This window comes from Physella acuta, unplaced genomic scaffold, assembly GCF_028476545.2.
Source record: "Physella acuta isolate Inbredline_101_S28 unplaced genomic scaffold, ASM2847654v3 ptg000262l, whole genome shotgun sequence".
In the NCBI taxonomy this organism is placed as follows: Eukaryota; Metazoa; Mollusca; class Gastropoda; family Physidae; genus Physella; species Physella acuta.
In genome coordinates this window covers 110,814-125,818 of record NW_026731781.1, presented here as the reverse complement: position 1 = coordinate 125,818, position 15,005 = coordinate 110,814, and the positions used below count along the sequence as shown (strand labels likewise).

The 15,005-nt window shown below is 31.4% G+C and overlaps 2 protein-coding genes across 2 annotated transcripts; one reads left to right on the top strand and one right to left on the bottom strand.

Annotated features, from left to right (window-relative positions):
- Window positions 1-1,820: 1,820 nt before the first annotated feature.
- LOC131938999 (uncharacterized) lies at window positions 1,821-8,765 on the top strand. The gene is made up of 8 exons (XM_059297240.1): window positions 1,821-1,869; window positions 3,074-3,348; window positions 3,978-4,098; window positions 5,411-5,549; window positions 6,074-6,242; window positions 6,703-6,873; window positions 7,229-7,417; window positions 7,753-8,765. Exons 2-8 carry the CDS (start codon window positions 3,179-3,181, stop codon window positions 8,027-8,029), a joined length of 1,236 nt encoding a protein of 411 aa, XP_059153223.1. The 5' UTR covers window positions 1,821-1,869; window positions 3,074-3,178; the 3' UTR covers window positions 8,030-8,765.
- A 1,028-nt stretch (window positions 8,766-9,793) lies between these two features.
- On the bottom strand, window positions 9,794-14,801 carry LOC131939006 (ribosome production factor 2 homolog; the record flags this gene model as incomplete). The annotated part of the gene is given in 10 exon segments (XM_059297253.1): window positions 9,794-10,079; window positions 10,636-10,780; window positions 10,939-11,041; window positions 11,131-11,230; window positions 11,377-11,453; window positions 11,654-11,735; window positions 12,333-12,372; window positions 12,628-12,665; window positions 13,046-13,178; window positions 14,713-14,801. Coding segments are annotated over 10 exon segments (939 nt in total). The 5' UTR covers window positions 14,727-14,801.
- Between the last annotated feature and the right edge of the window lie 204 nt (window positions 14,802-15,005).

Genomic DNA, 15,005 nt, shown 5'->3' with positions numbered 1-15,005 from the left:
GAATTTTAGGAGGGGGGTGGCGAGTGAGAAGTGTTTCTTCCAGACTTTTTTCTCCAGGGGGGGGGGCACTTGAAATTTTCGGGGGGAAGGGGGGCGGTAGCGGTAGACTTTCTTGGGGGGGGGGGGGGCACACTGTTAAAGTATAAATTTTTCTATATAATTTTTATTTCGTTAAGGGAAGAAACGCTGGTGGCGAGGGTTGATTATTTGACATGGCTTAACTGGACAAGATCAGAGTTTCTTCCATCTGTTTGGAAGAAAGTCCGCACCCCCCTTCCCGCCCCCGAACGAAAGTGTATTTTATAGAATGCAATTACTTTTACTAGTGTCCGCCCCCTCCCCCCCCCCCCCGGAATAAGAAAGTCTGGAAGAAACACTGACCGCATTTTATGTCAAAATCTATATAACGTACAGTTAATAAAAAGTAAATTATATGTCAACTATATCCGTAGTTTTGTTGCAGAATGATATGCTCAGAAGTGGTCTTTATTAAACAAATAAACACACATAGGCTAATGTATAATATACAATATATATATATATATATATATATATATATATATATATATATATATATATATATATATATATATATATATATATATATATACAGTGGCGTAGGCAGGGGGGTTAGGGGGGTCATAACCCCCCCCCCCCCATAGACCCCTCGGTATATATAAAAAGTATGAGGGGGGGGGGGGGCAAATCGAAAGTCTGAGGGGGGGGGGGGGTGCAAATCGAAAGTTTGTCCCCGGGTAAAAATTGAACACCCCCCCCCCCCCCCGCCGCTGTATATATATATATATATATATATATATATATATATATATATATATATATATATATATATATATATATATATATATATATATATATATATATATATATATATATATATATATATATATATATATATATACATATATATATATATGTATGTATGTATATATATGTATATGTATATATAATTATAATTACAGTTATCGAGCAGGTATCGAACAGATATAGAGATTCTTGTAATAAGCAATACGGGGTCATCCATAAATGACGTCACGCTTTTTTTGACGATTTTTACCTCCCCCCCTCCCCTCCGTCACACGTCGTCACAAAAAGCCAGACCCCCCCCCCCTAAAATGACGTCACACCTCAACCTACAACCCCCCTCAAAATTGCAGTTGAATTTTTTTAAAACATCGATATTTTTCCAAAATCTTGTCTAAACTATTACAATTTATTAAAACAGTTATCTAAAACGCGAAATAACGTCTAAAATTCGTTTTCTCACTGCTTTTTTATAATGCAAAAATGTGATGTCGCAACATCTGAACCCCCCCCCCCCTCCCCTCATCACACATCGTCACAAAATTACGGACCCCCCTCCCCCCTACGAGTGTGACGTCATTTATGGATGACCCCTACGCTGTAGTGCCTATATTTTAAAATCATGAATTAAAATCAAATTTAATGATACTTGTATTCCAAGTAAAAACATAAATTCGAATTTTTTAAATTACTGCCTCTAGTAAGGGGAGGGTACTGTCACGTGATATCTAAATTTAACTTTCTGCCAAAGTTGCCGGTAAATCAGCTGCAATTTTTATAAATAGTTAGATTTAATAAAACAAAATGTATCACATTCTAATTGAAAATGTAATGGCTACCAAACTCATTTTATTTTTTTAAATAATAAATGTTTAAACAGCTTGCTTTTGCTTTAACCTCACTTATATTTAAAAGTTGAGGCCAAAAACCAGATAGTTATATCATCTAGATCTCTCTAGACCTATTTTTAATTAGTTTGTCAATAAATTGTAAGCTGTGAACCGACATCGCAATTTTGTGTTTGTTTACAATCAGAATCAACTCATTGTTACTTTCGTTTTCAAATAGATCTATATTTTACAAATTCTAACCCTTATTCTAAGACCTAATCTAGCTTTTCCCAAATGATTGATCCAATAGTAGATATAGGCCCATTATTCATTATAGGCCTATTTGGTTGACTAATCGTCTAACTAATACATAAAAATGATAAAATTAATGTTAATGGTAATCTATCGGTTTAAAAAGTTTTAGACTAGGCGTTTTAGGTACGTAAAAAAATCGCCCGCGACTAGTCATGTGAAAAACAGGTGACTTAAATTTTAATAATTATTTCACATTTTGAGGAGGATTTATGTTTTGAAAAATACAAAAATGTTTCCTTGTTTCATTTATGTACCTGTTTTTGAACAATTGAATTAAAACTTTTCAGTAATAAATGAAGACTAGCGATGTTTCCAACAGATGCAACCATGCTCATTTACTATAGCACCATCTTGTTTAAGTTTTTTTTTGTAAACTTATAGCGTGAGATTCAGGGGAAGCCACTCTATTTTACAAATGGCTGTTGTTTATATAGCAAATCTTGCTCGCAAACACTGCTGTTTAAACTTAATTTCTGGCCCATATTGATATATTTAGCCATGGATTTAGGTTTATTATTTATTTATCTATTATATTTGACACAAATATATATCAAAATATACTTCTATTAAAGCCTTGACAATGAGGTAACTTTTTCGTACATTACTAGCCGCGGGCGATTTTACGTACCTAAAACGATAGATTACCCATAAATTATAATTAATTAACCATGCAGTGCTGTGGTTTTCTGGCGGTTTGAGTTTCTCTGTCCACACCAGCAAATCCTTCTAAAAATCAACATATGTCATGGACAAGTGGGTTGTGTAATTATGTGCAAAACCCTGCCAGTTCTGGTCTTAATTTCTTGTCCAACGTCTCCTTTAGCACTAGCCTCTCAAGCATAATTCTCTAAAAGACCTTGCCAGAGACAGATAATCTTGATTCTTCTCTTCTAATTGCTGCATTGAGAACGTTCACCTATCTTTTGTCCCTTCACTGGGTGTCCCAATTTCTTATTTGCAGGGATTTGTCTTGTTCCTAACAAAATAATAATACAAAACTTTGACCAATAAAACCCATTTCTTTAAACTTTTTAAGCAATTTTAAGCAATTTTAAGCAATTTGTAAAATATAGCTGTTGTAAATAATGACTATTGTTTGACTACAGGCCCATAGACATGATGTGTAGGCCTACTTCATATATTGAATTCAACACCTTCTATGATTCTGCAATACTTGACTAAGTATAAAAGAGCACAAATAGAACTATCAAATGGAAGCATCACCAAAAGACACACCTTCAATATTTTTAAACAGAAAATTGAGAAGAAAACTTGCTAGAGAATTTATCAGAAGGTTTTGTAGTGGTTTCTCTGGAGGGATCCTGCTGTTTGCTGGGGTGAGAATAGTCACTGCGCTATTAAGAAATCCATTTAGAGAAAGGTAAATCTTTGACAAGCCACTATTTAAAATGTGTGAAAGCATTTTTTATTTTTTTATTTTATTCAACAATTTAAGATAATTAGTACGAAGTTGAATGTGTTCTAGTATCTTTGCCTTATCACAATTATCATTCTTATCAGTGCTCTGGTGAAATGTTTTTCCATTGTTTAATTTTCCCTTAACTGTTAATCAATTTATGTCTTTCTACAATTTAAATGTAAAAATTATAAAAATCCTGGCAGACCAATATATAGTATTACTGTCACAGATAGTGCCAGGTTTAACATTAATTAAAATAATGGTTAGTACTAATCACTGGGTTTATGGCCATGTTTAGGTTACCAATTTTAGCACACTCAATAATTGCCTTGATTATGTCTTTTTGATGATGTTTTTATAAATAAGTGATACTTAATTTATCTTAAACTAAGGGTTTAGCTGGACAAAACATTATAGTGACATGAATGTCTTTTTTTCAAATGTAACATAATTTATTTTAAACAAGTTATAATAAATCAATACAAAGTATCAATGTTCAGTTTTTACATTTCACAAAAGAAATATCCAGTTTCTAAACTTAAAAATAAATTTGGGAAAAAATAATTAACAGATGCCCATTTTTTTTCCAGCCTTCCCAAGATATGGCAGGGTATTTTATCAGAGGAATGTGCCAGGGTGGCAACCTTTTTTGGTCTCTATCCCAGCTTGTACCACCTACTGGTTGATGTCCTGTCTGTGTGGAGAAAAAATGTACGTCATTGGGTTATTTTTTCTTTTAAATTAAAAGTTACTTTACGCCAATGCTTTTAAGGTACTGGTTGATGTCTTGTCGGTGTGGAGAAAAAATGTACGTCATTGGGTTATTTTTTCATTTAAATCAAAAGATACTTTACGCCAATGCTTTTAAGGTACTGGTTGATGTCCTGTCGGTGTGGAGAAAAAATGTACGTCATTGGGTTATTTTTTCATTTAAATCAAAAGATACTTTACGCCAATGCTTTTAAGGTACTGGTTGATGTCTTGTCGGTGTGGAGAAAAAATGTACGTCATTGGGTTATTTTTGCATTTAAATCAAAAGATACTTTACGCCAATGCTTTTAAGGTACTGGTTGATGTCCTGTCGGTGTGGAGAAAAAATGTACGTCATTGGGTTATTTTTTCTTTTAAATCAAATGATACTTTACGCCAATGCTTTTAAGGTACTGGTTGATGTCTTGTCGGTGTGGAGAAAAAATGTACGTCATTGGGTTATTTTTTCTTTTAAATTAAAAGTTACTTTACGCCAATGCTTTTAAGGTACTGGTTGATGTCTTGTCAGTGTGGAGAAAAAATGTACGTCATTGGGTTATTTTTTCATTTAAATCAAAAGATACTTTACGCCAATGCTTTTAAGGTACTGGTTGATGTCCTGTCGGTGTGGAGAAAAAATGTACGTCATTGGGTTATTTTTTCTTTTAAATCAAATGATACTTTACGCCAATGCTTTTAAGGTTGTATTTATTATTTGAAAAGAGGAGACACAAAAACTGTTATGATTTTCCATAACTAAACTTGAATCAGAAAATATCTGTATAAATCGAAAGAAGTTAAGCAGGCAACATAACCAAGTTACTCTAAGTGTCTTGTTTGAGAGAGCTTAATGCGCCTTTTATATACTTAAAAAAAAAAAAAATTTTTAAACATGTTCCAAATAAGAATAATTTCAAACTGATTTTAATATTATGGCAGTGTTATTGTAAACACTACTAAACATATTTTCACAGTCTGTAGAGTTCTCCTGTTATATGGCTTTGCTTTATAAAATAATGGTTTAGCCTGCCTAGATACCTTAAATAGTATAAAACATACAGCTAAGTAAACTGACAGAATCTTTTACAGAGCCAAAGCTAGTCTCTCCATACCGTAGTACTGGAAAGTAGTCAGTACATAGTACCATAAATAAAATACAAATTCAAATAAAATATTTAAATTTAAAAACATTATGATTGTAAACATAGAAGAGCATATAATTTTGAAAACATTACAATTATTTAAGATGAGAATTTTTTTTACTTAAATTTAGGATGGATGGAATTTTGGGATATCTGGTGGTCTAGCAGGTCTGTCTGTGGCTATATTGGACAAGACAAAAAGACAAACATTAGCATTTTTTACACTGTCTAGAGCACTGGGTGCTGGCCTTTCCACTCTAGTGGCCAGAGGTAATCACAATTTTTAAAATTTTACTAGTTTATACTTGAGTGATTGTTTCTCTCCTTTAAAGGTCTTTAGATGGTAAAAAATAGATGTGAAAATAAAAATAAGTTGTGAGACACCCCTAACTAATCAGTTTTAATTCAAGAGTTAATCTTAACACTTATTATAACTGCTTTTTGCTTGTTCTGAATACTTTTAAATTTTGTTTCAAGCCATAGTTTAACATATTTACTTTTCTAGGTGATATCTTTAATTAAAAAAATGTTATTTTATTTCTAAAACTTGGATACTCAGGGCAGTCAGGGATTGTCCATAAAGATATCAAATTGCAATTTTTAAAATGATTAAAAATTATTTATTTCTTAAATATAGACCTAGTTGGATGATAAAAATTCAACTTTTAAAAGCAAAAGTGTGGATTACACATTATTACTTTAGTCCAAACATCCCTATAAGTGTGAATTTTTGCCCATAGATTTTAAGAAATAGCTTTAGGTTAATAATGTTTCAAATCTCTTGTTAATTTCAGGGGTGATAACTGCCATCCCATTTTTCGAAGTTATGGTTTTCTGCCTTTGTACAAGTATCATTGTGTACTGTGTTGCACTTAGACCTCAGTACCTTAACACTGGCTACTATAGGTCCATTCTGAAATGGTCACGTGACTATACAGATAAAAATCTACAGATCATGTTCAGGTAAATAAAATTATTAAATTTTCCTGAATAAAATTAATTACTTAAACTTTGTAAGCATTTACAAAGGTTTTTTGTGCTACAAAGGCTTTAATTGAAACTAAATATAGACCATTAAATTTTAGATATATAGAATCTTGTATTATTTTCAGTGTCTGTTTAATTACTTTCTTAACTTTTGAATATAAAAACAAAAATTAGGCAGGGTCTAGTTGTAGAAAACATACGAACCCAATAAACAATATCAATACCCATTATAGGTCGATAAATCTTCCATCCTACCTCTCCTCAACAGTAATCATTTCTAGACACGTAGTTGGAAAAAATAAATTCTGGTAGAAGATGAAAGAGTCAAAGCAGCTAGCAGTATGAGTTGTGGGACTGTCCAAAAGTATTGCTTTAGCCAGTTTTGCCTGTGTGAAAAAGTAAAATGAACTTTTCATTTTGTTTATTACTGTTTTAGAGTTCCAGGGACAAGGTATATCACATGTGACGAAGGGGGTCTGCATGAAGGTTCTTGTGTACAGCACAGGCTAAAGGATCTGTTGAAATCCCTGCCCGGATTTGCCAAGTTATACCTCCCCATCCATGTCACTCCCATTGTCATATTTAAGAGAAAAGTTGTAGCTGAGAGGTTTGTTCTGTTGCTATTGTTAAAATCAACGTCTATAATTTCAATACAAAGTTTTAAAATACAACTAAAGTTAAACTCAAATAACCTTTCATTTATTTAATTAATTGTATCAAGTATAAAATAAGAAAAGTTTTCCAAAAAGAAATTTAGTAAAACCATTGTTCAGCAGTAAAGATTTACAATTACAAAAACCAACCATTCTAAATTGTACATGCCATCTACACACGAGTCTACTGTAACGCAAAAAAAATGTAACTTTTTTTTTAATTCCCTCTCACTCATGTACAAGGAAAATTATTTTATGAATAGTTTTAAGCATTGAAATTTTGAGTCTTGCATTTTTTTCTATTTTCAGACCACTTTATGTCTTGAAATCTTTGGTGAAAAACATGATATTGTCCACAACTTTTTTGGGGCTGACTGTTGCCCTGGCCAAAATTACCATCTGTGTCCTGCGTAATGGCCTGCACCAGCCACCACCACTTGCTGGCTTTATCCCAGCTTTAGGTGGTTTTGTTTGCGGGATTGCATTACTTCTGGAAAGGTAATGGAGCCACTGATACAAAAATGTATTAAAGCTCTATTTATAAGCTTTTGCTGAGGTCACAATGTCTGTTTGTTGCAAAGCTTGCGGCACTAATTTTAGCTCAATTATACTTATAATGCAGCAATTTCGTTAAGCTTTATAAAAACATTAGTCTCAGATGACAATGCAAAGTGTCATTTAAAAATGATTTTTTTGCATTAAAAGTTATTCTAATAGTAATAAATTATTTTCACATTAATTTAAAAACATGTTCACATAACCATAAAATTAAGTGTTTTTTAAGGTATGCCTTGTATCTTATTCTTTTTAATTTCTCATTTAATCTTCTTCAGGCACAGCAGAAGGAAAGAGTTATCCCTCTTTGTCATCCCCCATACCATCAACATTTTATACATCGCCATCAAACGTTCAAAGCTAGGACCTGGTCTGCGTATACCACACGGCTTCACACTGTTGTTTGCCCTCTCCATGATGTCAGTGATGCACGCATATGAACGGGAACCTGAGTCCCTCAGTTTGCTGATCAATGGACTTCTGAAATTCTTTGTTGGGCCCAGGACAAGACCAGTCACAAAGCCCCTGTCTCAAAATAACAATATAGTTTCCTAATAAGAAGAGCTCTGAAAATGAAATTCAGACTAGAAGTGTCTTATCAGTGGTTCATATATATCTAAATTTTTTTTATTATCTTAGTAAATTACTTTTACATGTAAAAATATATATTTTAAAGCGCCTTATTAAAAAATGAAATTTTCATCTAACATATCCAGATGCTTTTACAAATAATTCTTTGCGGGTATAAGTTCTGTACAGTTCAGGACAGTGTGATATTTGTTTCAGATTATTTTCTATGACTGTTTTATGGAGCAACACTAAAGAACATAACATTTTTATCTATTTTGTAAACATTTTTTTTTTACAAATCAAATGTGTAACTCATAAATGTTGTCCGTAACATATTTTACTAAACTATAATTTTATTTGCATATGTCTTAGTATTTACTGTTGACTACTAACACAACATTCCTTTTATATCAAATTTACTATATAAAATAAAATGTTTGAAATGTATGTGGCAAACTTTATTCACTGCAAAATCAAATTGCTTTTTGTAGTTCTATTCTTATAATCATCATACTAACTTTACAGTCCTTGAGTATTACAATTTTTACATTGTGCAATTATATTTACTATCTTTACATTTAAGATTCCATTAGTACCGGCACATTTACTTAAATTAAAAAATGAATTTTTTATATTATTGTTGTACAGGCTAAACCAACTGAGATTGTGAAATACAGATTTTTCAGTATTCTTTTTAAAAAAATAATAACTGTCTACTTATCTTTATTAGATAAAAAAAATTCTATCAATTTTTAAAAATGTGCAAAGCAGATCAACTAAGAACAACATAATCATACTTAAGTTTTTATGTTACATTTTTAGTAACCTGAATTTTTTCGAGTAACTTTAATTTTTTAATAAGCACAAATACCTTTTCTTTGGTATTGTAAACTATTTTTTTTTCCCAGAAGAATTAAGTTATTACTTTTTTAGAGATTATTTTTTTGTATTAAAAGTGTAAGCAAAAAAAAAGTAAAATAATTCAATTATGTAAAGCAATATTTGTAAAAGCTTAGAATCAATGCTTGCTAATTTAAATGCATGTTTATCTTGCTTGCTTTTACTAATTTTTTTATTATACATGACTTTTAATGTTATGAGTCTAACTTTAATAACCACAAATAAGTCACCATGACTTTCTTCATTATATCTTACTCTAAGCGTAAAAACATTTTTCATGTTCAAGATTGCATGATTTGTTTTAGGAAATCAAAATTTATATCAGGCTGAATACTTGATGTTTGACTATTTATAGCTTTATATATATATATATGTTATATTAATACTGTATGGTCATGCAAAATAAAGTAATAATTTTGTGTAATTTGTTCCAATAAAAAACTTGTTTACATATTAATGCTTTCTAACTCAGAACCCTGCCTTAAAGAAACAAATCTGATAACCTTACACAGTTACTGCTACCACTATGTTCACTCCCACTATATTTTAGGTTTTATTCAGTCTCAGTCGAGTAGCTTTTTTTTTAATTTAAGAAAAATGAAGAATTACAAAAATGAAATGTGAAATTTTAAACTTTATACTCATGGAAGCAAGTAGAGTAGCTTGCAAATGGTAACAGGAAATATTGTACACTTTAGTGTGAATTTAAAAATATGTATCACTACTGACTGTTTGTGAAACTTCTGTGGAAACACCAGTTTCACTAGTCAGCATGTAAATTATACTACTAAACAGTAAAATAGTCAAATATATAGTTAATAAAAAATATAAAAGGAGTTTCAAATACTTTTAGTATTAACATATACTTTATTGCATACATCATATTTTACAGCCCACCAAACATCTACACTCAACACCATCACTGTCATCAAGATTGTGGAGTATCCACTTTCTGTCTCTTGGCTTCTGATTTTTCGCCTTCAGATTTTTCACCATTTTGTTTTTTCTCTGACGCTCTCCTCTTAAGTCCTTTCAGTTTTCTGGCCTGGAGTTTGCTGAAGTTTTGAGTGTTCATGTGGATGCGTCCCAATTTGTTGCCAAGTTCATCACGGGAAATGTTCTTCTTTTTCTTTGGCTAAAGATATTTATTTAAAAAGAAATATTGTGACTAATAGGATAAGAATGCTGGGTAATACATCATGTACTTGACAAACACAAAAGAAAAATATGTATTCATCTTTTGACAAAAAAAGCTTATCGCTTTAACTGATAGGCAAAAAATTAAACATATAACCTTAGAAAACATCGTTAAATGCTGACTATCATTTAAAAGTGATAATAAATAAATTAGCAATTAACTGGTATGTTAACTTGCAGGCCTATTAAAATAATAATAAAACAGCTTGCTTGATAACTTCATCAGGTCATTTCATAAATACAAATGTTATAAACATATAAAAATCACAAAACCATAGGTAATATCTGAATTCTGTAGCCTACCTTACATTTAGGCTAATACTGAATTAAAAAGAAATTACATTAAGGTTTGAAATTAATACAACCTGTAATTAAGAAAGAAAGCTTCAATTCTAAATACTACAAGATATAATAACAAATAAACAATGAAACAAATTCAAGGCTTTTTCAAATCATACAATAATTTTAAAAAACAATGAAATCTTATGGCTGACCTTGGCTAGAGCAGCTTTTTTGAGTGCTCTCTTAAACAAATCATCTGAAGCTAATCTAGTTCTCCTCAGTGTTAAGTCTAAAAATGGTCCCATTGGTTCAAGTTCTACCCTTGGTGTTTTAGATCCAGATTTTTTCATCAGTACTCTAAGTAAATGCATGGATATTAAAAAGTTATTACCTTCCAACACTAAAAATTAAGAACGAAGAATTAGATCGATAAAATAATATATATAGTGAGAGAGATAAAATGCTACCTAAAGAAACCTGATAAACTTTACTTGTAAGCCCAAGTAAGTACTTACCGATAACTACGTATGTAAATTTTCCCATGGACTGCAGATATACATATTACATGTTCTAAACCAGACAAGGAAATTTTCTCCACTGTTGCTCCTCGAAAAAAATCTGTAAAAAAAGAGTGAAATGCGTACAGATAAATAAAATGAACACACTAAATCATTAATAAGGATTAACAAAGTTGTACATGTATTTACCAATAAGCAAGTTCTTAACCCTTTTGTTGTCATCATTCTCCTCAAAAAACTCTCCAGAAAACACAAGGCAGGGTTTAATACCAGCAGCTGACTTTTGACCCTGAATAGTTGAAAATTGAAAATGTTACTTATTTTCAAAATTATCCTCTTTATTGATTAACAGACGAAATTATGATAAATATAACACAAAAAAAACATCATAAGTTCTAACACATAAGCGAATACAACTTTATTTACAACTCCTACCTTTATATCATCCATTGAAATAAATTTTTCAACTCCAAACTCAACCATATCTAACACCTGATTGTCAAATAATCTTCCTAAAAAAGGCAAAAAAAAATATTATACAATATATTAGATTCATGTTTCATTAGGGGAAATGTACGACATAAGTCACGACAAGCTGACATTTCTCCAAAATCCAAAGTTAAACAGCAGCATCTTTATACAATTTTACCCCCACAGCCAAAGTGTTTCTTAAAGACTATTATATAAAAATAATAAAAAAGTGTGTATATACCTATAACAATATTGTGAGGCCTCTTCTTAGAATGGCTACCAAACATAAACAGGGAACTGTCAGCTTTGTTTGTGAAGAATTCCTGCACAAAGAAGGGTTTAATAAATACAACCATCCAATGTTTTCAATGTGACATGAATATCAACACTCAAGATTGCATGTTCAATACTTCATAAGTTCAATACATTAGACTTATAATTCAATATCTAAATTATTGAAATTAGACTTTTTTAATTAAAGTGTGAATACAAAGGCAATTATTTTCCAAACAGTGTGGTATTTAATCAATAATTATTTATTAATTATAAATCTTGTTTTGTGAAACATATTATGAGACATAAAGTTATAAATAACTCTACTATGCTATTTTTTTTATTTTTGCAGCAATATCCAGTTTTAAATGTTGCAACATCATTTTCTATGAAATTGTCTGTTTCTATCTGATCCCAGTAAGCAAAATCAAATTTGTTGTTTGTGTGAACAGCTTATCGCCCAATAGCAGTTAGATATGTGAAAAGTGATTATATCAATGACAAGAGGGATGGTATAAAAAGTATTTAAATTTGCACTGATTTAAAACAAATAGATTCAAATAGAATATTGTTATCTTTAGAGTTTTAGAAAATAAAACACCAGAATCTAACATTAATAGTGCTACAAATCTATTAATAATATTTACGATTGAGCTTTGGTCTTCAAATGGTCTTGTTGCATTTTTTCTGCAAATAAAAAGTGAAAAGTAATTGATGAGTAACTTATATACATATTATAGGGGGCCGTATAGATAAAGCTTTTTATTACTTAGTACTGTTAATTGTGTGGCATATTGTTCTATAAAATTAGAGTACTCAGGGCTGTTAAAAATATATTTTTTTTTAAAACAGTTTACATTTGATAACAAATGAAAATAATTTTCTTATATAGGGGCCTAAAGGATTTTTTAATTATTTCCAATATTTAAAATTAAAACTTACTTGCTGAACATAGTCGCATGAGGTTTCTTGAGGGTGTGCTGTGAATAAATAAATTTAAAAATCAAACCCAAATAAACAGCCATTGTGCTTGAAACTAGAGAATTTTTGAAAATTACGCTATTTACACTGTAAAAGTAAAGTTTCCCTTTCAAACCTGACAGTCTATGGGGCAAGTGAAGTAGAGTTCACTTGTTTCTGTGATCTCGGCATATGAAGAGATAGTGTGGTCAGCACTATGCCCAGCCGCCTTTACTTTCCCTAACGTGAGTTAGGTACCCATCAGAGTTGGGTGGACTCAGAGACGGTCTACTGACTTGTACCCGGATTCGAACTCGAGACTTACGGGTTAGCGGTCCAGCTCTCTACCGCTAGACCACTCCATCCCTATTTACATTGTATAAATTTAAAAACATTTTACCCATTCTTTCAACACCCGGGTGACTGTCTGACTTGTGTTGCCCCCTTTGAAAAATAGTGTGTTCTTTGTGTTTTCAACAATTTTTGGCTCTTTCTTTTCCAAAGCTCTTTTTCCAAGCTGTGTCTTAGGTTTTCTGCATTGATTTGAATTAAAATTCAAAATTATTGTTGAAATCTCAAAAAATGAATGGCTGTTTTTAGGCTGTTTGATGAGAATTACAGAATGATTTTTTTATTAAAAATGTATCAATAATAGCTAGAACACTAGTAAACTAAGCTAATTTAGCATATTTTAACTTTCTGTGCAAAGTCATTATTACTGAAAAAAATTCCAAAGTCAGGTCAGCCTGTGGCACCCTCCACTGAACGTGACAGAAGGAAAAAAAAACTTCACCCGTGACCTTCATTAAAACAGAATTTGCTTTTGTTTTATTTTTATTTTTGGTAAACATGTGCTTAATCTTACCCAATAAGTGATAAAAATTTGAAAATTAATTTTAATTACTGTTGTAAAGTGAGATAAACAGCTTAATAAACACATGCTTTCTTGAGGGGGTGTGGCCCGGGTGTGGCACATCGCAATTATAACTTTATATTTCTGTGTTTTATGACTATATTTGTTCACAATTAGCATGCTATGTTTTTTAAATTGATAAAAGGTAAGTATACCAAGTTACAAAATCCGCAATCTAACTAATAATTCATACTTTCAATTTAAAAAATAATAAAAACGATCATCAACGAAGAAAGCGTAAACATTCTATTTTTAGGTATGACATAAAAAACAGTCATAAATCTAGCCAAATGATTGGATTCTTGCGCGGCACACATTTTCCCGCGCCTCGTTTTCACCAAACAAGAATATAATAAAATGGCATTATTGAGGGGTGATCACTTACACCCTCAAATGTATTGTTTTCACCCTAATTTCATTAAACAATTCAATTTTTATTTGATAGTAAAGATGTTATAAAAATTGTAAAAAATAAAAAAGTTATTGTCGAGCGCACCTGCTTTAGTTAATTCGACTTGAAACGCAAGCTAAATAAGCGTGACTTTCTCTCGACGGCCTCGTTAAATACAAACAAAGAAATTAGGCCAAAAGTAGATCCGACAATTCTTAAACGACAGACTTAAATAGAAACGGATAGTTCCGATGTCTAAAATTAACGATGGCTTCGTAATCATTAGTTTTATCCCTCTACCCATTAGTGAAAGCGAAACTGGTCGCCATTTTTGGTAAGCGCATGAGCCGTGAGATGGCTTCAAAACAACAAACCCGGAAGCTGTGAATTCGAACGGCCTACTGTTTTTAGATAACAAAACAAAAAATAGTCGTTTTTTACTCATTAAAATGAAGTCCACCGATCAGGTGTGGGTAAAATGCGAGAGAAAAATGTCACATGACCAAACTTTCTCGTACTCTTCTCACATTTTACCGCCTCACCAGCTCGCGTCTCGCATTTAATTTGATGCGATTGTGAATGAAATGAAGAAGGGGTGTCGTGGTCTTCTAACCATGAAATTGACAGATAGTGAATTTCAGAATTAATCATGATTATCAGCTATAGATCTATATTTTAGCAAAACGCGACAAATCGCGACATTTATTGTCAATGTGCAGAGTGTTCTAGATTCTCTAGATCAAAATCTAAATCTGATACTTACACAATCCTCTGCATTTTATAATTTGCTTCTTCCAAAACGTAAACAAACACGCATGAACTTAACCGGAAATGAATTATGACATTATCGGATATCAGTACTTTTCCTAAAAGCTATTTTTGTTTTGTTGGGTTTTTAATTGGACTTATAAAACCTTTAAATCTCTAAAATTAAGTACAGTTTTAAGACAAATGTTTGAATGCATCAAAATGAAATCAGGAGATAGTTTATAAAATGTTATGTGTTTAAGAATAACATAAATACTTAATTCAGCCAAAAAGAATTGCTATGTTTGA

Excerpts from the sequence above, each read along its gene's own strand:
- LOC131938999 (XM_059297240.1), top strand. The coding sequence starts at position 3,179 with ATGGAAGCATCACCAAAAGACACACCTTCAATATTTTTAAACAGAAAA. Across the intron at positions 3,349-3,977 it reads AGAAATCCATTTAGAGAAAG|CCTTCCCAAGATATGGCAGG; the intron begins GTAAATCTTTGA and ends TTTTTTTTCCAG. Across the intron at positions 7,418-7,752 it reads ATTGCATTACTTCTGGAAAG|GCACAGCAGAAGGAAAGAGT; the intron begins GTAATGGAGCCA and ends AATCTTCTTCAG.